Raw genomic sequence first — 27,629 nt, forward strand, 5'->3', positions numbered from 1 at the left:
TTTCCACAGCAGTCTCTTTCTTCTTCATCGTTTCTGGCTTTCCATTCGTCTTCTTGATCGTCAACTTCGTCGTCCCCTGCTGTCCAGCCACTGACCACGATCCCTTCTTGACCTGAGGAATCGAAACAGGAGGACTACTACGAATCCTCTTGTTTTCCTCGGTCAATCGCCGTATCTCCATCTTCGCTGCCCTCAATTCTTCCTTAAGTTGCTGGTAAAGTTGCTCGATGGAGGGCATCTTGGTTCAGTCCACGGGAGCAAACAAGACACTTCTTCACAGAGTTGAGTACAGGTCACCACTGAGTTAAGTACAGGTCACCACTGAGTTAAGTACAGGTCACCACTGAGTTAAGTACAGGTCACCACTCTAGTTAAGTACAGGTCACCACTGAATTAAGTACAGGTCACCACTCCAACCTAAATTTGAAACTACCCAAAGTCCTAGCCTCAATAACCCCACTAGGTAGACTGTTCCACTCATCAACTACCCTATTTCCAAACCAATACTTTCCTATGTCCTTTCTAAATCTAAACTTATCTAATTTAAATCCATTACTGCGGGTTCTCTCTTGGAGAGATATCCTCAAGACCTTGTTAGTATCCCCTTTATTAATACCTATCTTCCACTTATACACTTCAATCTGGTCTCCCCTCATTCTTCGTCTAACAAAGGAATGTAACTTAAGAGTCCTCAATCTTTCTTCATAAGGAAGATTTCTAATGCTATGTATTAATTTAGTCATCCTACGCTGAAAGTTTTCTAACGAATTTGTCCATTCTGTAATATGGAGACCAGAATTGAGCTGCATAATCTAGGTGAGGCCTTACCAATGATGTATAAAGCTGCAGTATGACCTCTGGACTTCTGTTGCTTACACTTCTTGATATAAATCCCAGTAATCTATTTGCCTTATTACGTACGCTCAGGCATTGCTGTCTTGGTTTAAGGTTGCTGCTTACCATAACCCCCAAGTCCTTTTCGCAATCTGTATGGCTAAGTTCTACATTACTTAACTTATAAGTGCTAGGGTTATGGACACTCCCGAGCTTCAGAACCTTGCATTTATCTACATTGAACTGCATCTGTCACTTTTCTGACCAAGAATAGAGTTTGTCTAAATCCTCCTGAAGTTCCCTAACATCTACATTTGAATCAATTATCCTACCTATCTTTGTGTCATCGGCGAATTTGCTCATATCACTAGTAATTCCCTCTTCAAGATCATTGATATATATTATAAACAGCAACGGGCCCAAGACTGATCCCTGTGGAACGCCACTTGTTACTGAACCCCACTCGGATTTAACCCCATTTATGGACACACTCTGCTTCCTGTCTGTGAGCCATGATTCGATCCACGAGAGCACCCTTCCCCCAATGCCATGAGCTGCTAATTTCTTTAACAGTCTTTGATGCGGAACTCTATCAAATGCCTTACTAAAATCTAAGTAAATGATATCAAATTCTTTATCGTGGTCAACAGCCTCAAAAGCTTTACTGAAGAAAGACAATAAATTAGTTAGACAAGACTGGCCTCTTGTGAATCCATGCTGAGTATCATTAATCAAGCTATGCTTATCGAGATGGCTTCTTATAATCTCAGCTATAATTGACTCTAGTAATTTGCCTATAATTGAGGTCAGGCTTATTGGGCGGTAATTTGATGGTAACCACTTGTCCCCTGTTTTAAAAATAGGAATTACATTAGCCATCTTCCACATATCAGACACTACACCTGTTTGAAGAGATATATTAAAAATATTAGTTAATGGTTCACAGAGTTCCATTTTGCATTCCTTAAGAACCCTTGAAAAAACTTCATCAGGACCCGGCGACTTATTTTGCTTCAGTCTGTCTATCTGCTTCACAACCATTTCACTAGTGACTGTGATGTTACATAATTTATCTTCTTCTGGCCCACTATAAAAATTAATTACTGGAATATTATTAGTGTCTTCCTGTGTAAAAACCGAGAGAAAATAATTATTTAAAATCGAGCACATTTCATTCTCTTTGTCAGTAAGATGCCCATAGTTATTTTTAATGGGACCTATCTTATCTCTGACTTTTGTTCTATATACCTAGAAAAAACTTTTTGGGTTAGTTTTAGAATCCCTAGCAACTTTAATTTCATAGTCCCTTTTAGCTTTTCTTATCCCCTTTTTAATGTCCCTCTTAATATCAATATACTGATTCATAAGATGACCCTCACCTCTTTTGATATGCCTATAAATTCCTTTCTTATGCCCTAGTAGGTATTTGAGCCTATTATTCATCCATTTTGGGTCATTTCTGTTTGATCTAATTTCTTTATAAGGGATAAACGTTCTTTGAGCAGCATGTATGGAGTTCAGAAAGCTGTCATATTGATAGCTCTCTTCGTTACCCCAGTCAACAGATGATAAGTGTTCTCTAAGCCCATCGTAATATGCTAAGCGAAAATCTGGGACCGTTACTGAGTAATCCCTACTATCATACTTCCATTCAATGCTAAATGTAATTGATTTGTGGTTGCTAGCACCCAGTTCCTCTGAAACTTCTAAATTATTAACAAGGGATTCATTGTTTGCCAGAACTAAGTCAAGCAGGTTATTACCCCTTGTAGGTTCTGTCACAAACTGCTTCAAAAAACAATCCTGAACTACTTCTAAGAAGTCGTATGATTCTAAATTCCCAGTCAAGAAATTCCAATCAATATGACTAAAGTTAAAGTCTCCTAGAATTACTACATTATCGTGCCTTGTGGCCCTAACAATTTCCTCCCATAGTAGTCTCCCCTGGTCCCTATCTAAATTTGGGGGACGGTATATCACACCTAAAATTAATTTTTCATGCCCCTCTGAAAATTCTATCCAAACAGACTCTGTATGTGTTACTTCAGACTTAATACCCATTTTTATGCAACAGTTCAAGCGATCTCGGACATACAATGCCACGCCACCCCCCTTCCCGATACTTCTATCTACTTGGAACAATTTAAAACCCTGAATGTGACATTCTGCAGGCATGTCCCGACTTTTTGAATTAAACCACGTCTCAGTAATGGCAAATATATCTATGTTACCTGCACTAGCAACTAGTCTCAACTCGTCCATCTTATTCCTAGCACTGCGACTATTTGTGAAATAAATATTTAAAGACCCTCCTCTCTCTTTACCCTTCCAGCTCCTTTCTGTTATTCCACTAAACCTATTACTGTCCTTGTCAATTAGTGCCACTGGCTTTCCAATATCCACCTCATTTTGCCTATTACTAGTTCTCCTAGTACTCATATTACTACCCTGCGACTTCACAGTTTTCCTGCCAAAACCCATACCACTAACTATTCCTAGTTTAAAGACCTAACAGCTCCCTCCACTGCGTTGGCCAGTGCTCCCACCCCACACCTAGATAAGTGAGCCCCATCCCTGGCATACATGTCATTTCTGCCATGGAAGAGGTCCCAGTTGTCAATGAATGTTACCGCATTTTCCTTACAGTATTTGTCCAGCCAGCAATTGACACCAATTGCTCTGGACAACCATTCATTTCCAACTCCTCTCCTTGGCAAAGTGCCACATATGACAGGTTCCCACCCTTCCTCCTAATTATCTCTTTTGCTGACCTATACCTGCTAATCAGGTCCTCACTCCTACGTCTGCCAACATCGTTGCCTCCAGCACTGAGACAGATAATAGGATTGCTCCCATTACCTCTCATGATGTCATCCAGACGGCTAACAATATCCTTCATCCCAGCCCCAGGAAAACACACTCTCTGCCTCCTACTCCTATCCTTCAAGCAGAATGCCCTATCCATGTACCTAATCTGGCTCTCCCCAACAACAACGTTTTTACCTTCTTTGGCGTCGACTCACATTCGCCAGGTAGCATTACACCTTTTGTAGAATTTGTCAAGACGTTCTCGATGGTCTTCGTTGGGGTTTCTAGGGATGTCTTACTCACGTCTGCCAATCCTTCTTTGGTGCTCGTTGTGGCATTCCCAGTAGAACACTCACATTCGTCAGGTAGCACAGAGAATGGGTTGGAAGTTTCCACGGTAGTCTTCTGGTTTCTCGTTGTTTCTGCCTCTCCAACCGTTTTCTTGATCTTCAGCTTGGTTCCATGTTGCCCGGCCACAGACCAAGCTCCCCTCTTAACCTGGGGACTCACAACAGAAGGATTACTACGAATCCTCTTGTTCTCCTCCGTTAATCGCCGTATCTCCATCTTAGAAACTCTGAGCTCTTCTCTCAGCTGCTGGTAAAGTTGCTCAAGAGAGGGCATCCTGGTTCAGATTCATTATTGTTTCTCATAAATGTCTAACCTGTGACCCAATCAAACTTTGTTATTTTTAATTACATTACCTAATAGAATACTCCATTCTACTGAATGTTCAGCAACACAGTAAATTACCATATGACCTGTCTTTGTAATACTCATTTGTGCTAAATTGTTATCTGTTTACAGTAATGTTTTTACCACTGAATATATCATTGCTTAGTTAATCTTAAGTTAATTTTAAGCCTGCCCATAATGCTTTGCATTCAAGGGGCTTTGGCATGTTGCACTGTAATAACTGTATTTCTTTGTACTTCACTGTATCATGTTCAAATTAATAAATAAATAATTAAATAAATAAAAGTATCCCTCAGGTTAAGTTACTTCCAATTTGGTCAACATTTCTTCCACTGACAAGTGGAAAGTGGTGTTTTATATGGCAGAAGTTGCCAATGGTTGTGCACATCAAGAAGAACCTCTTCGGCTCTGAATTATATTCTTGGTGACCACACATTATACACTTGGTGACCACACATTATATACTTGGTGACCACACATTATACACTTGGTGACCACACATTATATACTTGGTGACCACACATTATACACTTGGTGACCACACATTATATACTTGGTGACCACACATTATACACTTGGTGACCACACATTATACACTTGGTGACCACACATTATATACTTGGTGACCACACATTATACACTTGGTGACCACACATTATACACTTGGTGACCACACATTATATACTTGGTGACCACACATTATATACTTGGTGACCACACATTATACCCTTGGTGACCACACATTATACACTTGGTGACCACACATTATATACTTGGTGACCACACATTATATACTTGGTGACCACACATTATATACTTGGTGACCACACATTATATACTTGGTGACCACACATTATACACTTGGTGACCACACATTATATACTTGGTGACCACACATTATACACTTGGTGACCCCACATTATATACTTGGTGACCACACATTATATACTTGGTGACCACACATTATACACTTGGTGACCCCACATTATATACATGTACTTGGTGACCACACATTATACACTTGGTGACCACACATTATACACTTGGTGACCACACATTATACACTTGGTGACCACACATTATATACATGTACTTGGTGACCACACATTATACCCTTGGTGACCACACATTATACACTTGGTGACCACACATTATACCCTTGGTGACCACACATTATACACTTGGTGACCACACATTATACACTTGGTGACCACACATTATACCCTTGGTGACCACACATTATACACTTGGTGACCACACATTATACACTTGGTGACCACACATTATATACTTGTTGACCACACATTAAATACTTGGTGACCACACATTATACACTTGGTGACCATACATTATATACTTGGTGACCACACATTATACACTTGGTGACCATACATTATATACTTGGTGACCACACATTATACACTTGGTGACCACACATTATGCACTTGGTGACCACACATTATATACTTGGTGACCATACATTATATACTTGGTGACCACACATTATACACTTGGTGACCACACGTTATGCACTTGGTGACCACACATTATATACTTGGTGACCACACATTATATACTTGGTGACCACACATTATACACTTGGTGACCACACATTATGCACTTGGTGACCACACATTATACACTTGGTGACCACACATTATACACTTGGTGACCACACATTATATACTTGGTGACCACACATTATACCCTTGGTGACCACACATTATACACTTGGTGACCACACATTATTTCCTTGGTGACCACACATTATATACTTGGTGACCACACATTATACCCTTGGTGACCACACGTTATGCACTTGGTGACCACACATTATATACTTGGTGACCACACATTATACACTTGGTGACCACACATTATGCACTTGGTGACCACACATTATATACTTGGTGACCACACATTATACACTTGGTGACCACACATTATTCACTTGGTGACCACACATTATATACTTGGTGACCACACATTATGTACTTGGTGACCACACATTATACACTTGGTGACCACACATTATGCACTTGGTGACCACACGTTGCCTTGTAATTTCTACTCTCCAAGTTGTTTGCATGATATTCGCACCACAAATTTTTTCACACCTATGTAAGTGTTGGTACAAAATTGCTCTGGAATATTCTCAATTTTGCCTCATTTTGCCTGGTTATGGACCAGGCCGCGGGGGCGTTGATCCCCGGAATAACCTCCAGGCAACCTCCAGGTAAAGAACAAAAAGGCACAATACTGTGACTGGAGCAACACACAGATAACCCACACATAGGAGAGAGAGGTTTATGATGATGTTTTGGTCCAACTTGGACAATTTACAAATGATTCAAGTCAGTCTGAAACATCGTCGTAAGCTCCTGTCTCCTATGTGCAGGTTTGTTAAGTTTTACCTCCATATGAAGATTTCTTTCATTCTGCAAATGCTTTAAGACACCACTCACCTATTTCCCTTCATCTATTTTATAGTTCACCTTATCTTTCATTGACCCCATCTTTTTGACATGCCCTATCCCAAATATATAAACATCTATGCCCTCCCTACCCCATCCCTCCAGTCTGATATTCAATCTCTCTTAGATTTTTTTGTTACCTTCATTTCCTTGCTCTTTCTCTGTATACACTCTTAATTTTCTTATGGGTTATTCATCACTGATAAAAAAAAAGTAAGCAATTATAAATTTGAATTCTGGCTAACTTTCAGGTAATCCACCCGAGTCAAGTGGCGGTGGTGCAAGCAGCATTCTCACCATCTCCAGAGAAAGTGGAATGGGCAGCAGCTCTTGTACAGGCCTTTGAGCAGTATCAAAAGCAAGGAAAGGTATGCTGAGAGACTTCCCCTTCAGTGCATGCAATGTTTGTAAGAATGGTAGATTTAGACAGTATGCATGCCCTGGTGTGTTTAGACCATTCATGGAAGCCTAGATTATGATTTTCTTAGTGATGTATGGATTCCAAATTATAATTTGTATAGATATAATAGAGTAAATAAGTACAGTGGAACCTCGGGTTACGAACGCCCCACCATGCAAATTTTTCAGGATACGAACTGTTGTTCGGTCAATTTTTTACTTCAGGATATGAAAGAAATTTCAGGATGCGAACTTCCCCTTCAAGGAAGGTTCCTTAAATAAATAAGTAAGCAAAATATATATTTCTTTGCAAATGTTAAAATGTGTACTTACATATCATAATATGAATGGAGCAAAGAAAGCCACTATCATGCCTACTTAAGACTACTTAAGTCTAGGCAGGTGCAAAGTGTACTAGTAGTATTTACCAATGTTTTGCTGATGGTGGCGCCAACTACTGGCAGCCTTTTGAAGTTTCTCCTTACTATTATTATTATTATTATTATTATTATTATTATTATTATTATTATTATTATTATTATATTGTATTATTATTGTTATAATAATGATTATTATTATAATTATGATTATTATAATAATGATTATTATTATAATTATGATTATTATAATAATGATTATTATAATAATTATTATTATAATAATAATGATTATTATAATAATCATTATTATAATAATGATTATTTTTTTAATAATAATTTTTATTATTATTATTATTAGGAGGTGGAGAAGGAGGTAGAGGAGGAGGAGGAGGAGGAGGAGGTGGAGGTGGAGGAGGTGGAGGAGGAGGAGGTGGAGGAGGAGGAGGTGGAGGAGGAGGAGGAGGTGGAGGAGGAGGAGGTGGAGGAGGAGGAGGTGTAGGAGGAGGTGGAGGAGGAGGAGGAGGTGGAGGAGGAGGTGGAGGAGGAGGTGGAGGAGGTGGTGGTGGAGGATGAGATGGAGGGGGTGGTATCGTGAAGGGTTCTTTAATGGAGATTTCGTAGGTTGAAGGTAGACACACTTGTAGGATGGTAACTATATTGTCAGACTGAGATGAGGGATGGAGCCCAGCTGCCTTGCCTGTCCGCTGAATGGTCTGCCGCCGAGTGAGGCCGGGGCAGAGGTATGAGCCTCCACATCTGTATCCCGTGACGTCACACAAAGCCACAGGCCTACAAGGGATCTCATATCTAAAGCACATGGATGATACTAATATGCTATGCTATATAATACAGGGAATACAGGGATCAGCAACTATGCTGACAGCTTGGTCATGTTACGTATGTCGTCCCGACATACACTACTATACTACAGACTGAACAGGCAGGCGGATCTGGGCTGATTCTATACAATAACAAATTCATATACAGGAGGGCCCCACTTATACGGCAGGTTAGGTTCCAGGCTACCGCCGTAAAGCGGAAACCACCGTAAAGTGGAACACCCTTTTTTTCCACTTATAAATGCATACAAACACTAGATAACAAGTTTACACTAACATATATTAAGTTAGCAATAGAACCAGGCATCAAAAAACAATAAAAAAGTACAATACACACATAGTGCACTCATTACTTACCTTAAAATATTTATAGTCCTAATCTAGGGTGAGACAAGTAGTATTTATTGTAAGAAATCAAGTGTGGTATGTATGGTAATAGCCAGGCTACCTTACCAGGCCACCCCACCCACACATACTATTCTATGATATTTAAGCATCCCAGAGCGATAAAATGTATATACAGTTCACTCATTACTTACCTTAAAATATTTGTAGTCTTAATGTAGGGTCAGGAGTAAGTAAATGAGATAAAACGAATAAATGAGAGAGAGAAAGAATGAGTACATGAGAGGGGACAGGCGCAGAGTTATGTAAACAAACCAGGCGAACGTAAGTTTTGTAAACAAACGAAGTGTACACGTCTGGTTTGTGTACAAGTTACATTATGTACAGGTTGTCTCTACATTGATACGGTAGAATTAATAAAGAAGAACACTCCCATTCTCATGTAACATCATTTTGAGAAGAAATGAAGCTCTGAGTGAAGGCAATGGAAATAAGTCACACTGACTTTTTTGGGTTATCCTGGGTTCTCTACACGTATGTTGTTATGTATGATAATCTATGTAACTGTATTTGTGTATACCTGAATAAACTTACTCACATACATACGAAAGGAATAATTTTCTACAGTTACCCCCAGTAACACATTTTCTCTTATGTTAGATTAGAGAAAATGTTATTCTTGCCGTCACTTGTACAAGTTATGTGGCTCCCACATCTTATATTTATGTTTATTTATTCTATTGTGGGGTGTATTTATCATCTTTTTATGTTATGTATCGTGTTTATTATATAATTTTGAAAAAAAATATCATGGATGGATTAATGAAAATGTGTATATTAACATAATATACGACATTTAATGAGACTCGGTGAGTATTGTTATTATTATTATCATTTCTAATATGGCGTCACTTGTGCAAGTCGTCTGCTACCACATCTCACATTTATGTTTATTTATTCTACTGTGGGGTGTATTTATCTTATTTATATGTTATGCATCGTGTTTATTATATAATTTTGAAAAAAATATCATGGATGGATTAATGAAAATGTGTATATTAACGTAATATACGACATTTAAATGACTCGATGATTATTATTATCATTACTAATATGACGTCTGGAGACATAAGACACTTACCAATTTTAATGTGTACCTGCATGCCAGCACAGTATGTAAGTTTATTTAGGTACAGGTATACATAAGTATAATTATCAGAGTATATATAAAATATGAAATAACTTTTAAAAACATTTGAAATTTTGGAGTTTCCAGACAAAATGGAGAGACTTAGTGCTTACTGAGCTCATGGAGAATGTAAACAAACAGGGTGGGGCACGGTGACCGTATTAGAAAGTCAGGTGGGGGGAGCCATATAGCGAGTTTTGGTCATAATTTGAAATGTCCGTATTAGTGGAATGCCGTAAAGTGAAACGCCGTAAAGCGGGGCCTTCCTGTATAACTTAGAACTAATGGATGGTATGATAATGGATTTTACGTAATGGGTGTTAACGTATTCATTACAAACTATAAGAACAAATCATTGTACAATATGGATGGAATTGATCGATCTATCTGTATTCATGCACTCTACGGATTCTGAGGAAGAATAAATATATACAAAGAAGTGTTTAACAGAAAGGCAGATTCGGTGCACTCAAATATAGACTGTTAATTCTCAGAATACGGAGGGAACGTGAACACGAAAATTTCTGACAAACTGATCAGCTAATAACAAAACACACAGTTGACAATTTCATTCATCTCGGACATCTAATTATACAGACTATGTACATTTAAACCCAATTCTGCGAGGGTAAGGTTTACATATGCAGAATGGTTATCATCTCTGGGAGGATCGAATTCCTCTGCAATGGCTAACACATGCCTTGACTGAGAGAGATCTGAAGGAGTATCTACAAAAGATACTTGCGGGTTTCTCATTACTTGTCGAGCACGCAAGGAGTAACGACATTCAGGTTGAGTATCTGACTGAGTATCTGAGGTAGAGAGTACAGGATCAGGAGGATTGTCAGAGTCTGTCACATTAGTCTGGGTAGCAATATCCTCAACATCGCATACTAATTTCATATGATCTAAATGCGATTCTTTGTATTTGCCAGTACTAATTTCTCTAACCTTATACTTATTTCCAGAGATATGTTCTACAACTCGATAAGGTCCGACAAACTTTTGATCAAGCTTTGGCATTGCAGACGTTTTGTTAAAGTTAATCAGCATAACTCTCGAACCTACTTTGATTTTGGATGGCTTTGCTCGAGTGTTTGCGACTCTTGTAAATTCTGCTGTTGATTTATGAAGTGTTTCACGGATTCTTCTAAAAACACTTTGAGCTAAGCTGGTACGAGTTGCTACAAAATCATCAGGGTTGTAATTAGTTTTCGGAGTAGAATATAACAACTCATAGGGTAAACGCTTGTCTACGCCATACAATGCATAATGTCGAGTATCACCTATGGAAGCATTGTAAGCAGAATTTATGGCACACTGGACATCTGGTATAACTTCATCCCAAGTTTCACTATTGGGGTTGATAGTGGCTCGCAGGACATCAAGTACTTTCTTATTTGTTCTTTCGGCTAACCCATTGCTGGCAGGATGATGAGGAACAATGGTGGATTTAGAGATCTTGTATAAAGTACACAAATTTTCAAGAATCTCATTACAGAATTCACCTCCATTATCTGTTACTAAGGACTTTGGGGTGGTATGCCTGCAGATAATGCGTTCTTTAAACGCTTTAGCTACTGTCTCTGCAGTCTTATCTGCAATAGGAACTAACTCACAATATCTGGTGAAATGGTCTACCATAACACACAGATGTTTATTGCCTTGGAGGGAACATTTAAAATTGGTTAACAAATCAAGGGCAACTCTTTCCCACGGTTCGCTAGTGGTTGGGTACACTTGGATTGGGTTAGGACCATTGACATTTCCTTTATGCTGCATACAGACACTACATTTCTTAACATACTCGGAAATGTCAGTTGCCATACGTGGCCAAAAGTATTTCATTCTGGCTTGTTTCACAGAACGATCCATACCAGGGTGTGCAACACCTGGTGCATCATGAACTAGCTGTAGAGCTACGTTCACTAGTGACTGTGGAATTACTAACTGGTAAACTCTTCTGCTTGGAGTACCCAACTCGGCTGTTCGATACAGTAATTCTTGGCTCATTACAAAGTCACTAATGGGTGCTGGTGGCTTCACAGTAAGAATGAGATCTTCCTGGAGCAGGAATCGAATCACACCAGACCACATGGGATCTGTTCTTTGTGCAGTTTTGACATCCTCGACAGTAAATGGAGGATCTGCAGTAACTACACTAACATGTCGCGATAAAGCATCTGCGACTACATTTGACTTGCCAGGTAAATGTTCAAAAGTGGGATTGAACTCTTGGATAGTCAAGGTCCATCTGGCTAACCTTCCAGTAGGCTGTTTGTTCTGGAATAAAGGTATCAGTGGCGCATGGTCTGTCAAGACATGAACAGGGTACAGTGGACCCCCGCATAACGATGGCATCACATAGCGATTATTTCGCATACCGCTTACTTTAATTGCAAAAATTTTGCCTCACATACCGCTTAAAAACCCGCTTACCGATTTTCGTCCAAGACGCGTCCAATGTGCGGCCTGAGCCACGCTCACATGTTCCGCCGGTGGCATTGTTTACCAGCCAGCCTCCGCGGTAACATCCAAGCATACAATCGGAATATTTCGTATTATTACAGTGTTTTCGGTGCTTTTTCTGGAAAATAAGTGACCATGGGCCCCAAGAAAGCTTCTAGTGCCAACCCTACAGCAATAAGGGTGAGAATTACAATAGAGATGAAGAAAAAGATCATTGATAAGTATGAAAGTGGAGTGCATGTCTCCGAGCTGGCCAGGTTGTATAATAAACCCCAATCAACCATCGCTACTATTGGTGGTACAGCTGCTGCTGCTGCTGCACTGTCAGCTGCTGCTGCTGCTGCACTGTCAGCTGCTGCTGCTGCTGTAGCACCGTTGTTGGTGTGGCTTATTGAGAATACCAAGAAACAATTAACCCCAGAGGATTTGCCACCCAGGATAACCCAAAAAAGTCAGTGTCATCGAAGACTGTCTAACTTATTTCCATTGGGGTCCTTAATCTTGTCTCCCAGGATGCAACCCACACAAGTCAACTAACACCCAGGTGAACAGGGAAAAATGCCTGGAACTATTGCTCATATTGGTGAATTTAAAGCCAGCAAAGGTTGGTTTGAGAGATTTAAGAATCGTAGTGGCATACACAGTGTGATAAGGCCTGTTCTGGAAGAAAATGCCAAACAGGACCTACAGTACTCAGGAGGAAAAGGCACTCCCAGGACACAGTGTCTCATCAGTCATTGCTGCATCTTCAATAAAGGTAAGTGTCATTTATTCTTCATTTAGTAGACTAGTACATGTACAATATATACTGTGCATGTACTACTCTACTATTGTGCATGTATCCTTCTCTTTGTGTGTGGGAAAATGTATATTTCATGTGGTAAAATTTTTTTTTTCATACTTTTGGGTGTCTTGCACGGATTAATTTTATTTCCATTATTTCTTATGGGGAAAATTCATTCACATAACGATTATTTCGCATAACAATTACCCCTCTTGCACGGATTAAAATCGTTAACCGGGGGTCCACTGTACTGGTAAATGATGTCTCGGAAGTGCTTTAAAGACCATACTACTGTATTGCTAAAGCTTCTTGCTCCATTACTGTATAATTACGTTCAGCCTTCGTAAGGACTCGGCTAGCAAATGCAACTGCGTTGTACTTGCTATCAGTCTTCTGAGCTAGTACGGCACCTATGCCAATTGAACTAGCATCAGTTGTCAGATAGAAGGGCTTAGAAAAATCTGGGAATTTCAAAATTGGAGCAGATGTTAGCTTTTCTTTTAGAGTTTGGAATGCTGTTTCTTGACGGAAGGTCCAAACAAAAGGGGCATCTTTCTTAAGCAACTCAGTTAGAGGAGCAGCTATGGAAGAAAAATTGGCAATGAAAGATCTATAAAAACCTGCTAAGCCCACAAAGGATCTTACGGCATCAGCAGTTTTGGGAGTTGGAAAATTTAGTACTGCAGTTACTTTACTTTGGTCAGTCGTAACCCCTCTAGGAGTGACTACGTGACCAAGAAACTTAATTTCTGATCTGAAAAATTGACATTTAGACAGTTTGATCTTTAAATTTGCTTCTTCAAGCTTGCCAAGTACTATATCAAGTCTTTTCAGGTGTGTGTCCACATCTTCAGACATGACGATTATGTCGTCTAAGTACACCATAAGTGCTTTACCTATAAGACCTCTAAAGATGTTGGTCATGAGTCTAGAGAACATGATAGGAGACGATCGTAATCCAAACGCCATACGGAGGAAGTGATAATGACCTGTGGGAGTGGAGAATGCTGTTAACTCTTGACTGTCCTCGTGAAGAGGGACTTGCCAAAACCCTTGTAACAAGTCCAGGGTCGAGAAGACTTTGTTATCTCCGATATTGCGTAAAAGGTCACCTAGTACAGGAAGTGGGAAACGATCTGGAATGGTTTTCGCGTTTAACTTCCTAAAGTCAATCACCGGGCGCCAAGTGCCATCCTTTTTAGGCACTAGGATCAAGGGCGCATTCCAGGGTGAATTGCTATGTGCAATAACTCCATCATTGAGCATTTGATTGATCAGTTCCTCTGCGACAGCAACTTGTGAATGAGGCATTCTGTACGCAGGTATGTAGATAGGTCTAGTACCAGGTTCAAGTGGAATACGATGGGACAATAAGTTCGTTATACCCATCTTCTCACCTGGTAAAGCAATGGCTTTACGACGTTTGTTCAACAGAGTCAACAAACGCTTGACTTCGTCTGGGAAGTCAGTGGGAGCTAAGTCTTTCTCCTCAACTGGTGAAACAGATTGATCCAGTGAAGTGGATGAGTTCTCCCCAGTAAAAATAGCACCAACCCACTGGTCAGGTGACACGTCATCCTGTACTTGAACAGGGTAAGGATAGTGAACTAGGACAACGAGGTTGGTATTTGCTATGAGACGAACACTGTGACCCAAAGTGATAGCAAGTAGTAAATGGATCTTACTGTCTCTTACAATGTGTAAGGAAGGTTCAACAAATAAACCTTTGACCTTGCAGGAATCACTGTCAACTAGGACGTTATCACCATCTGGAACATTAGGAACAACGACAGACACTCTAGTGAGAGCACTAGCCGCAACAGAGACGTCTTTCTGCAAACGGCATGTGACATCAACAAGAGATGGCATTACTAGTTCCAAGTAATCGTTTTCTGACAAGGCATCCCCTGTGGAGAAACTACTACTCGAACTAGCAGTCATTGCAGGGATAGGCTGTGCACTCAAGGCAGTCTGAGTGTCCTCGGACACTTGAGGCAACGGAACACTATCCTGCAAGTCTGAAGGTATAGGTGGAACACTGATGGGAGTGACAGAATTACCAGTGCCTGACCGCTTGGGTACGCTACTGGAGAATGCATTGGCTTGTAAGGACTTGATGCGTACATCATACTCTGCAGCAGTATGACAGATTTCTGATCCAAGCTGGTAACCCCAGAATGGAACGATTAAGTCGTCTATTTGGGCATGCCATCGGTACGGGTCGAGCACAATGCGTAAGTCTTGCATGGAAGCAAATCCCAGAAGAAGGTCACCAGGGAAAGTATTCTGGTTGACAACAAGAAAAGCAGCAGTAAAGTCTCTGCCTTGGATAGTAAAGGTGAGTGAAGTCTGACCTCGGACTCGCAGAAGAGAACCAGCTACTCCACTAAGGGAGGTTACAGTAGTTGGTTCAACGAGGAGGATACGTCGTAACCGCTTCTCTTTAAACAAGCTAGACCTAATGATATTAACTTGCGCACCAGAGTCCATGAACACATGAACGGGCGCATTATGGACAGAAGCTTGTACTAATGGACCAATCGTTGCATTAGGAGTTATATGCAAACAGGAAGGTGAGTTGTCATCGGAGAAGGCATTTTCTACTTCATCCCCAAATTCCTCTACGTCAGAGACGTGTGAAGCCACATCATCAGCAGGATTGTCATTCTCGAGACTGCTTAAGGCTTCAAAGGAATTGTGAACGGGGATGGTGTACTCATTATCACCTACCGTCACCATTGGATGGTTTGAGTGGGGCGCTCTAATTCCCCCGAATTGGAAGAATGAGCCTGGTTCTGATTAGATTGTGAACCACGACGTCTGTTTCCTCTCCTGGCTCTGCGGTTGGAACGGCCACGGAAAGATCTAGAGTACTGCATATTGTAGAGAGTATTGCACTCAGATGTGTCATGTCCATGAATTCTATGATGAGTACAGTAGGGAAGATCTGACTGGTACTCATCATCAGTACGACGCTTCTTAGGGTGACTGTCATAACAATTACTAGCGATATGGCCACGGAAACCACAATTGTAGCAAATTCTTTGACTGTGGTTACTGTACGTACTATGGGTGCTACGGGAATGATGGCTCTTAACACTTGCTTTGGATGATGGGCGCGAGTGATTGCGGTTGGCAGGTTTGGTAGTAGCACAAACTAAAGGAGGTACAGGATTGGACAAGGTGTTTGGCATAGACCTACGATAAGGGAAGGATCCCTCGGGACACAAATTTCGTACATGGATTAGAGCTTTAAGCGGTCCCATAGTAGCATCTAGCGGACTTGAATTGTACACATACTTAGATGTCGGTGGCATTAGTTGTTTAATGACTCCAAATGCAGCTAATTTGGCAAACCCATCAAGGGCTGGTTTATCACTATCTTTAAGATATGTTGAATTTTGGCCTGCTTTAACAAATGAGGACATTAGGTTATTAAGACGGAGAGCAAACTCCTCTAATGACTCTTCTGGTCTCGGAGCCGTGCCAACTAATTCTTTGAGAACAACGAACGGATCGGTTTCTCTCACCGGTTCAAGATAATTTCGAATTAACTGTTCATAATCTTGCCACCTGGTTAGATCTTGGAAGTCCTTCATACGAATTAATTTAAATACATTTGAGGCTGTTGGAGAATGGGCTAGACTCTCCTTTCCGATACTTATTAAAAGACTCTCAGATGGGAGACCATCAACTGAAGCGTTAGCTCTGGCTCTAACTGCGGTAAACCAACCTTCAAGGTTGTCTGGGTCACCATTGAACAATGGCATAGCATCATACGGATCACGACTGAAATTATGCAGGCTAGAAGTCTGAGTATGTCTATCGTTTGATAAGGAGTTACTCGAATTTTGGGCTGACAAATTAATGGTTGTACTAGCAGCATGTGCTGAGGCATTGCTTGAGAAAACTTGAGACATGTTTGCAAAATGTAAAACAAGAATTTAGAGAACAAAAGAAAATGATAACTGAGGAACACACAACACAGTGAACTTAAATGGAAGAAAATGCTTAACTATTCTGCATAAGTAATTAAAAAATTGACAAGTTACACAATAAGCAAAGAACTCACACAAGAAGAATATGCAACTTAACAAGCACTGAAAATCAAGAGAACTTGTACTTTGCTCAAATCTAATTTGCTCAACTTTTACTTTAAATTGAATAAATGGCACAGTGAGTTGTCTTTACTTTCAATGCAACAAGGAAATACACAATAAAATGATAAAATGGACTCAATAAACTTGTGCAAAAATTAAAACAGACACACAATTCACTGAAAATAAAAATAAAATGACAGACAGAATAAAATACTATGCACAGAACAGAGCATAAGAAACTGCACTGTAATAAACTGTAGCAATATATCAAATAATTGCTAATCAAAAAAGTATTGCACAACACTGCATAAAATTTTCTGCAAGAAAAAACTTTAATAGCAACACAATATTTGCACAAGAATTATTGCAAAATGAGTCAATGTGCAATAATAAAAATTATAACACACAAGAAAAGAAATATATCAAGGAATGAACACTTTAACTCTTAACTGCACTTAAACAACACTTAACAAGCAAAAGAACAATTTACTTTAAAAGGAGAACTTAAAAATTGCACTAAGAGTGAATTTGTTCAATAAAACATGAAAAATAATAGGTGCAAAAACACATAACAAAACAAGTTTTAAGACTTACAGTGATGCAGAACACAACACATCAATATAACACAATACTGGGATTTCTTGCAAGAAACTTGATGTGTGAAAAATTTTGTAAAAAATTATTTCTTGCTTGGACTTTAAAAATGGCACTATTGTCTGTGGAAATAAGACAAATTAGACACTGGCTGAATGAAAAGAATATGAACACAAGAATGTTCAACACACAGGGAACAAAATAAAAAATACACAAATGCTGGGAAGAAAAAAAAATAACAGACAACACTGAGTTGTGATGCAGAATATGAGGTGAAAAATTTACTGAAATACTTCACTGGAATACTGAGAACACAAGGTGATTCTGAAGTGTAACACAAGTTCTATATTGCTCATATGTTGCACACACAACTAAGGAAAAACACTAAGTACTTACTTCAAGTGTATAAAAAGATACACAACACAACAGATATAAAATAATGCACGAAAATTAACACTGAATTAAGGAGATTAAAAGAAATTAATGCAATCAGTACATGATAAACGCTGAGTCTGGTCAAGAGTCACTGAATGTCACTAAGAGAAAAAATCACTGGGAACACAAAAGAAATGTCTCAACACTCGCAAATGTCTCTAAAAAAAAATATTATCGCTGTAACAACTTGAAGAATGAGATTGATGGATTGTTTATATCGTCTTGCTGCTGTCCTCTGCACAGATGATCGTAGAATTGCGCTTACATCGAAGAATGACAACACACAGGAGGCTTTTTAAAGGTGGCGCAACACACTCTAGCTCTTGACCCCCTATGTGGTCCTTAAAATATGGTGCTACAACCCTTAGCAGTGCACCAAAACACTGATGAAGTAGTTGAGTGTGTAATGGCTGACTATAGTTGGGTTTGTGGGTTAGCGGATCTGAGACCGGCAATGGAGAGACACACGTGATCGTGAGTGGCTGGGCTTATGGGTTGAATGTCGTAAGCCTCACTGAGAACACCCACACTGCCGCGAAGATAATTCTAAGCCGGCTGGCTTAAAATAAACCCACGAAATACTACAACACCACAAGGATGAAAAAGAGCACTCAGAATGCTTGGAGCTTGAATCACAAGCGAGGAAGACTACTCACGTGGCTTGCTTGAGTACTGGGGTAAGACACCTGGGTTAGTTGCTAGCTGGCTTATCTTAACCCTTCACACAGAATAGCTTGATAACTTCACACGATGAGCACAACAGGGGTGGAAGCTGGCTTGGCAGGCAAAATAATTGGATGGAGTAGGCTAGGCTGGACTGGACTCGGTTGTTCTGACTCCCCCACCACAGACTGGAAGCTGGCTTATTTTGCAAACTCGGGTCAACCCCTCGGGAGTGATGCAAATAAGCAGATAAACACTAATACAAAGAGACTGACCAGTGAATAATGTAGAAGCTGGTAGAGTAGCTGGCTTGAGGTAGCTGACTTGAGGTAGCTGGCTGGGGTGAATCTCGGTAGGCCTACTGATGACACGAAATGACCGTCTTGCTGGTCGAAAATTTATCTCCAGAAATCGCTGTAATCGTCAGAATTACAGGCCCTCCGCTGGCACCATTTATCGTAAAGGGTTCTTTAATGGAGATTTCGTAGGTTGAAGGTAGACACACTTGTAGGATGGTAACTATATTGTCAGACTGAGATGAGGGATGGAGCCCAGCTGCCTTGCCTGTCCGCTGAATGGTCTGCCGCCGAGTGAGGCCGGGGCAGAGGTATGAGCCTCCACATCTGTATCCCGTGACGTCACACAAAGCCACAGGCCTACAAGGGATCTCGTATCTAAAGCACATGGATGATACTAATATGCTATGCTATATAATACAGGGAATACAGGGATCAGCAACTATGCTGACAGTGGAGGTGGAGGAGGAAGTGGTGGTGGAGGAGGAGGTGGAGGAGGAGGAGGAGGAGGTGGAGGAGGAGGAGGTGGAGAGGAGGAGGAGGAGGTGGAGAGGAGGAGGAGTAGGAGGTGGAGGAGTAGGAGGAGGAGGAGGTGGAGGAGGAGGTGGAGGAGGAGGTGGTGGAGGAGGAGGAGGAGGAGGAGGAGGTGGAGGAGGAGGAGGAGGTGGAGGAGGAGGTGGAGTAGGAGGTGGAGGAGGAGGTGGAGGAGGAGGTGGAGGAGGAGGAGGTGGAGGAGGAGGAGGTGGAGGGGGAGGCAGAGGAGGAGGGGGAGGCAGAGGAGGAGGAGGAGGAGGAGGTGGAAGAGGAGGAGGTGGAGGAGGAGGAGGTGGAGGGGGAGGTAGAGGAGGAGGGGGAGGCAGAGGAGGAGGAGGAGGAGGAGGAGGAGGAGGTGGAGGAGGAGGAGGTGGAGGAGGAGGAGGTGGAGGAGGAGGAGGTGGAGGAGGTGGTGGTGGTGGAGGATGAGGAGGAGGAGGTGGAGGAGTTGGAGGAGCAGGAGGTGGAGGAGGAGTAGGAGGTGGAGTAGGAGGAGGAGGTGGAGGAGGAGGATGAGGAGGAGGTGGAGGAGGAGGAGGTTGAGGAGGAGTAGGAGGAGGAGGTGGAGTAGGAGGAGGTGGTGGAGGAGGAGGTGGAGGAGGAGGTGGAGGAGGAGGAGTTTGAGGAGGAGTAGGAGGAGGAGGTGGAGGAGGGGGTGGAGGAGGAGGAGATGGAGGAGGAGGTGGAGGAGAAGGAGGAGGAGGTGGAGGAGGGGGTGGAGGAGGAGGAGGTGGAGGAGGAGGTGGAGGAGGAGGAGGTGGAGGAGGAGGAGGAGGTGGTGGTGTAGGTGGTGGCGGTGGCAAGGGGGGGTTGTTGTTATTGTTTACTAATAATAATAATAATACATAATAATTGTGTACACAGTGGAACTTCTACATGCCAGTTTTTCCAAATACGAGCAGTCGATGGGTCGATTTTTTGCTTCCATACGTAAGCAAAATTTCCACAAGGGAGCAGACCTTAAGGAAGGTTCCTTGACACTGGTGAGGGACTCTTGCTCTTGATCTCGGGAATTGTATCTCATTTGTTTGTTGGACTTTTTTATTGAAACTTGGGCAATGTATGATGGAAAGATGCTTCTTAACGTACACCAAAAATGAAAGAAATCTAAGCATAAATAATGGAGTTCACTTCTCAGCAATTAGCCACCCTTTTGCGGTAATTTCGAATGGTTTTTATGGCTGTATTCTCATTTTTTTGGTCTCATTTGATAGAATGGAGATATATTACAGGAATAGATATGATTTTAATTGTTTTCACAACAAAAAGTACAGTGGTCCCTCAATTTTCGTCCATAATCCGTTACTGGAAGTGGGACTATTATCGAAATAGATGATTTTCGAATCAATTTTCCCCATAACAAATAAAGTAGATACAATTAATCCATTCCTGACACCCAGAAGTATTAAAACAAAAAAATTTTTGCATGAAATATAGATGTAGTACATAAACAGTACACTGGGACATGATGACTGAAACAGTAACAGCATAACATTTACCTTTATTGGCAATTCTTCTTAGTGTATGGAAGACTGGAGGAGGAGAGAGATTGAATTACTGTTTGGAAGGGGAATCTCCTTCCATCAACACCTCAGGTACCAATTGCATTTCTGGGGTTACTTCTCTTCTCTGTTTCTTAATGCCACTAGGACCAGCTTGAGTCACTGGAGTCCTGTCTCGCAAAGAAACTGTCCAGAGAGCTCTGTTTCTGGCGTCTCTTTAAAACTTCCTTAAAATGGGCCAAGACTCTGTCACTGTACAAGTTGCCAACATGGCTTGCAACATCCTTCTCAGGGTGATGTTTCTCTATAAATCTTTCCATCCTACCCCACATTTCAAGAATCTCCTTAATTTCTGAAGAAGGCACCTTCTTCCATCTCTCTTCCTCCTCCTCTGCAGCAAGATTCTGAGCCGCGATCTGTTGCTCTTCCTGCTGAAACTCTAGCTCCTTTCATATTGTTCAATGATGTTTTTCTTAAATTCAATCGTATTTCTCACCTTCTATACCAAAGGTTTGGCACTAGGAGCTTTCTTTGGAGCCATGGTAGCTTATTTAGCACTTGCAATCACTAAAATGAATGGAATATTAAGAAATATTTTGTATGAACATGTGAGGGGACTGTCACTCACTGGTAAACAGTGGCACACTGGCTGAGAACGGCTCAGAGCCGTGATTACGTGTCCAGGACGAAAGACGATTAGCGAGTTAATGGACCATTTGCGAGCCAATGTTTAGACGAAATAACGGGACTATTTCTGAAATGAACAACTTTCAGGCCGGACGATTATTGAGGGACCACTGTTCCTTGAAATAGAGCTCAACCTAGGAGAAATGGTCCATTGCTTGGCAGTCGTGAATGGGTTGACATTATTTATACAATTATTGCAATAACAGTAAATCTTATATTTTTTGTGTGAATAAAAATTACAGATTATTTATTTATTTATTTATTTATTTATTTCCAATTTGAGCACACATACAGAGGTACAAAAAAATACAGATAAGAGCAGCATGCCAAAGCCACTTATACTATGCATAGCATTACGGGCTGGCTTAAAATTAACTTAAGATTAACTAAGCAATGATGAAATCAGTGATAAAACATTAATGTAAACAGATTACTATAAAGCACAAGTGAGTATTACAAAGACAGGTCATATGGTTGCATTCAGTCATATGAAGGATTCTGTTAGGTAGTGTATTTAAAAAATAATAAAGTTAGATTCGGTTTTAGGTTTAACATTTATGTGATATAATTGTGAGAAACATTTAAGATATACAATTTATAAGGTTCAGTTATTCAGTATTTATTTGGTTTTGGGTGAGTAAGTGATCTTTGAGAAGAGACTTGAATTTATAAACAGGTAGTGTTTCTTTTATATTTACAGGTAATGAATTCCAAATTTTAGGTCCTTTTATGTGCATTGAGTTTTTGCATAGAGTGAGATGGACACGAGGAACATCAAAGAGTGATCTGTGCCTTGTGTTATGGTCATGTGTTCTGTTGAGGTTTGCAAGGAGATGTTTGAGGGGAGGGTTAATATCAGAGTTAAGTGTTCTATGTATGTAATAGGTGCAGTAATAAGTATGGATGTTTTGTATGGTGAGTAGGTTTAGTGTATTGAATATTGGTGGAATGTGCTGCCTGTAGTGAGAATTTGTTATCATTCTAACTGCAGCCTTTTGTTGAGTAATTAGTGGTCTGAGATGGTTAATTTTTGTTGAGCCCCATGCACAAATTCCATAGGTGAGATAGGGGTAAATAAGAGAGTGATATAGGGCCAGGAGGGCTGACTGTGGAACATAGTACCGTATCTTCGATAGTATGCCTACAGTCTTGGAAATTTTCTTAGAAATTTGTTGTATATGTGTATGAAATTTGAGTCTATTATCAAGGTGGATTCCTAAGAATTTTCCCTCTGTTAGTTTTGTGATAGGTGATCCGTTTATCATTATGTTAAGAGGGACATCTGTAGCTCTGTTACCAAACTGAATGAAGTAGGTTTTGTCAATGTTTAGTGTAAGTTTGTTAGTCCTCATCCAGGTAGATATTTTCTGTAATTCGGTATTTACAGTATTGGCTAGCGTGACTGGGCTCGGGTGAGAGAAGACGTATGTAGTGTCATCTGCAAATAGTGTGGGTTTGAGTAATTGCGAAGCATTTGGAAGGTCATTTATGTATAGGAGAAAGAGAAGAGGGCCAAGGACACTTCCCTGTGGGACACCAACTGTAATTGGTTGCGCAGAAGAGTTTGCCCCATTTGCGTACACATATTGGCTTCTGTTGCTGAGGTATGACTTGAGGTAGTTGAGGGAGTGCCCTCTTATACCATAGTGTGACAATTTTACGTGGAGCAAGTCATGGTCAACTGTATCAAAAGCTTTACGTAAGTCAATGAAGATCCCCAGTGGGACTTCTTTTTTCTCTATTGCAGTGTATATATGTTCTAGCATGTGTATAATAGCATCATTAGTATTTTTATTAGGCCTGAATCCAAATTGGCAGGGGTTGAGTATGTTTTGGGAGATAAGGTAGGAGTAGATTCGTTTATGAATTAATTTTTCGAAGATTTTTGAGAGAGGGTGTAAGTTGGATATTGGCCTATAGTTATTCAACTCTGTTTGGTCTCCTCCTAAGAATAATAATAATAATAATAATAATAATAATAATATATATAATAATAATATGTATAATAATAATATGTATAATAATAATACATATAATATAATACAATAATAATCATAATAATAATATACGTACAGGTCTCCCTCAACATTCACGAGGGTTAGGGGATCAAGAGCCTTGCGAATGTTGGAAAACCGTGAATGTTTGGTGCCCCAATATATTGTAGGGAAATATAATACAATACTGCTTCCTTAACTTGTTGAACCATGAACAATCATAAAATACATGAAAACGTCGTAAATTGTACTAAATACTTACGTTATGCCTTAAGAACATGTATGTTATTAAATACCACTGCCTCCACCACTGCGAGTCCCTACTACCCTCCCTCCGACCTCCCACAACTGGCAGCCAGCCCTCCCACCACTGTGTGGTGAGTGTTTTGTTTGTTTATTATTTGCTATTAAACTACAGTATAAATAATGTCAACCCATTTATGACTGCATATTAGAATGGCTATTTGGACAGGTATTGGAAGGTGACATCATGTGTTTACTCTTGAACACAGCAAAGAATCAAACATTTGTGCTACTGCTAATAATAATAATAATAATAATAATAATAATAATAATAATAATAATAATAATAATAATAATTATTTATTTTATTTATTTTATTTATTATCACACTGGCCGATTCCCACCAAGGCAGGGTGGCCCGAAAAAGAAAAACTTTCACCATCATTCACTCCATCACTGTCTTGCCAGAAGGGTGCTTTACACTACAGTTTTTAAACTGCAACATTAACACCCCTCCTTCAGAGTGCAGGCACTGTACTTCCCATCTCCAGGACTCAAGTCCGGCCTGCCGGTTTCCCTGAACCCCTTCATAAATGTTACTTTGCTCACACTCCAACAGCACGTCAAGTATTAAAAACCATTTGTCTCCATTCACTCCTATCAAACACGCTCACGCATGCCTGCTGGAAGTCCAAGCCCCTCGCACACAAAACCTCCTTTACCCCCTCCCTCCAACCTTTCCTAGGCCGACCCCTACCCCGCCTTCCTTCCACTACAGACTGATACACTCTTGAAGTTATTCTGTTTCGCTCCATTCTCTCCACATGTCCGAACCACCTCAACAACCCCTCCTCAGCCCTCTGGACAACAGTTTTGGTAATCCCGCACCTCCTCCTAACTTCCAAACTACGAATTCTCTGCATTATATTCACACCACACATTGCCCTCAGACATGACATCTCCACTGCCTCCAGCCTTCTCCTCGCTGCAACATTCATCACCCATGCTTCACACCCATATAAGAGCGTTGGTAAAACTATACTCTCATACATTCCCCTCTTTGCCTCCAAGGACAAAGTTCTTTGTCTCCACAGACTCCTAAGTGCACCACTCACTCTTTTTCCCTCATCAATTCTATGATTCACCTCATCTTTCATAGACCCATCCGCTGACACGTCCACTCCCAAATATCTGAATACATTCACCTCCTCCATACTCTCTCCCTCCAATCTGATATTCAATCTTTCATCACCTAATCTTTTTGTTATCCTCATAACCTTACTCTTTCCTGTATTCACCTTTAATTTTCTTCTTTTGCACACCCTACCAAATTCATCCACCAATCTCTGCAACTTCTCTTCAGAATCTCCCAAGAGCACAGTGTCATCAGCAAAGAGCAGCTGTGACAACTCCCACTTTGTGTGTGATTCTTTATCTTTTAACTCCACGCCTCTTGTCAAGACCCTCGCATTTACTTCTCTTACAACCCCATCTATAAATATATTAAACAACCACGGTGACATCACACATCCTTGTCTAAGGCCTACTTTTACTGGGAAATAATTTCCCTCTTTCCTACATACTCTAACTTGAGCCTCACTATCCTCGTAAAAACTCTTCACTGCTTTCAGTAACCTACCTCCTACACCATACACTTGCAACATCTGCCACATTGCCCCCCTATCCACCCTGTCATACGCCTTTTCCAAATCCATAAATGCCACAAAGACCTCTTTAACCTTATCTAAATACTGTTCACTTATATGTTTCACTGTAAACACCTGGTCCACACACCCCCTACCTTTCCTAAAGCCTCCTTGTTCATCTGCTATCCTATTCTCCGTCTTACTCTTAATTCTTTCAATAATAATTCTACCATACACTTTACCAGGTATACTCAGCAGACTTATCCCCCTATAATTTTTGCACTCTCTTTTATCCCCTTTGCCCTTATACAAAGGAACTATACATGCTCTCTGCCAATCCCTAGGTACCTTACCCTCTTCCATACATTTATTAAATAATTGCATCAACCACTCCAAAACTATATCCCCACCTGCTTTTAACATTTCTATCTTTATCCCATCAATCCCGGCTGCCTTACCCCCTTTCATTTTACCTACTGCCTCACGAACTTCCCCCACACTCACAACTGGCTCTTCCTCACTCCTACAAGATGTTATTCCTCCTTGTCCTATACACGAAATCACAGCTTCCCTATCTTCATCAACATTTAACAATTCCTCAAAATATTCCCTCCATCTTCCCAATACCTCTAACTCTCCATTTAATAACTCTCCTCTCCTATTTTTAACTGACAAATCCATTTGTTCTCTAGGCTTTCTTAACTTGTTAATCTCACTCCAAAACTTTTTCTTATTTTCAACAAAATTTGTTGATAACATCTCACCCACTCTCTCATTTGCTCTCTTTTTACATTGCTTCACCACTCTCTTAACCTCTCTCTTTTTCTCCATATACTCTTCCCTCCTTGCATCACTTCTACTTTGTAAAAACTTCTCATATGCTAACTTTTTCTCCCTTACTACTCTCTTTACATCATCATTCCACCAATCGCTCCTCTTCCCTCCTGCACCCACTTTCCTGTAACCACAAACTTCTGCTGAACACTCTAACACTACATTTTTAAACCTACCCCATACCTCTTCGACCCCATTGCCTATGCTCTCATTAGCCCATCTATCCTCCAATAGCTGTTTATATCTTACCCTAACTGCCTCCTCTTTTAGTTTATAAACCTTCACCTCTCTCTTCCCTGATGCTTCTATTCTCCTTGTATCCCATCTACCTTTTACTCTCAGTGTAGCTACAACTAGAAAGTGATCTGATATATCTGTGGCCCCTCTATAAACATGTACATCCTGAAGTCTACTCTACAGTCTTTTATCTACTAATACATAATCCAACAAACTACTGTCATTTTGCCCTACATCATACCTTGTATACTTATTTATCCTCTTTTTCTTAAAATATGTATTACCTATAACTAAACCCCTTTCTATACAAAGTTCAATCAAAGGGCTCCCATTATCATTTACACCTGGCACCCCAAACTTACCTACCACACCCTCTCTAAAAGTTTCTCCTACTTTAGCATTCAGGTCCCCTACCACAATTACTCTCTCACTTGGTTCAAAGGCTCCTATACATTCACTTAACATCTCCCAAAATCTCTCTCTCTCCTCTGCATTCCTCTCTTCTCCAGGTGCATACACGCTTATTATGACCCACTTCTCGCATCCAACCTTTACTTTAATCCACATAATTCTTGAATTTACACATTCATATTCTCTTTTATCCTTCCATAACTGATCATTTAACATTACTGCTACCCCTTCCTTTG

The 27,629-nt window shown here is 40.5% G+C and overlaps 1 protein-coding gene across 1 annotated transcript in view; it reads left to right on the forward strand.

Moving 5' to 3' along the window:
• Positions 1 to 7,063: 7,063 nt before the first annotated feature.
• Positions 7,064 to 27,629, forward strand: part of LOC128699856 (citramalyl-CoA lyase, mitochondrial-like) — a gene marked incomplete at its 5' end in the record, with an annotated part of 91,994 nt that continues 71,428 nt past the window's right edge. Inside the window, 1 exon segment of the mRNA XM_070080754.1 lies at positions 7,064 to 7,180. Coding sequence (XP_069936855.1) covers positions 7,064 to 7,180 — 117 coding nt within the window.

Source organism: Cherax quadricarinatus, unplaced genomic scaffold (genome assembly GCF_038502225.1).
Source record: "Cherax quadricarinatus isolate ZL_2023a unplaced genomic scaffold, ASM3850222v1 Contig915, whole genome shotgun sequence".
NCBI classification, from domain to species: Eukaryota; Metazoa; Arthropoda; class Malacostraca; order Decapoda; family Parastacidae; genus Cherax; species Cherax quadricarinatus.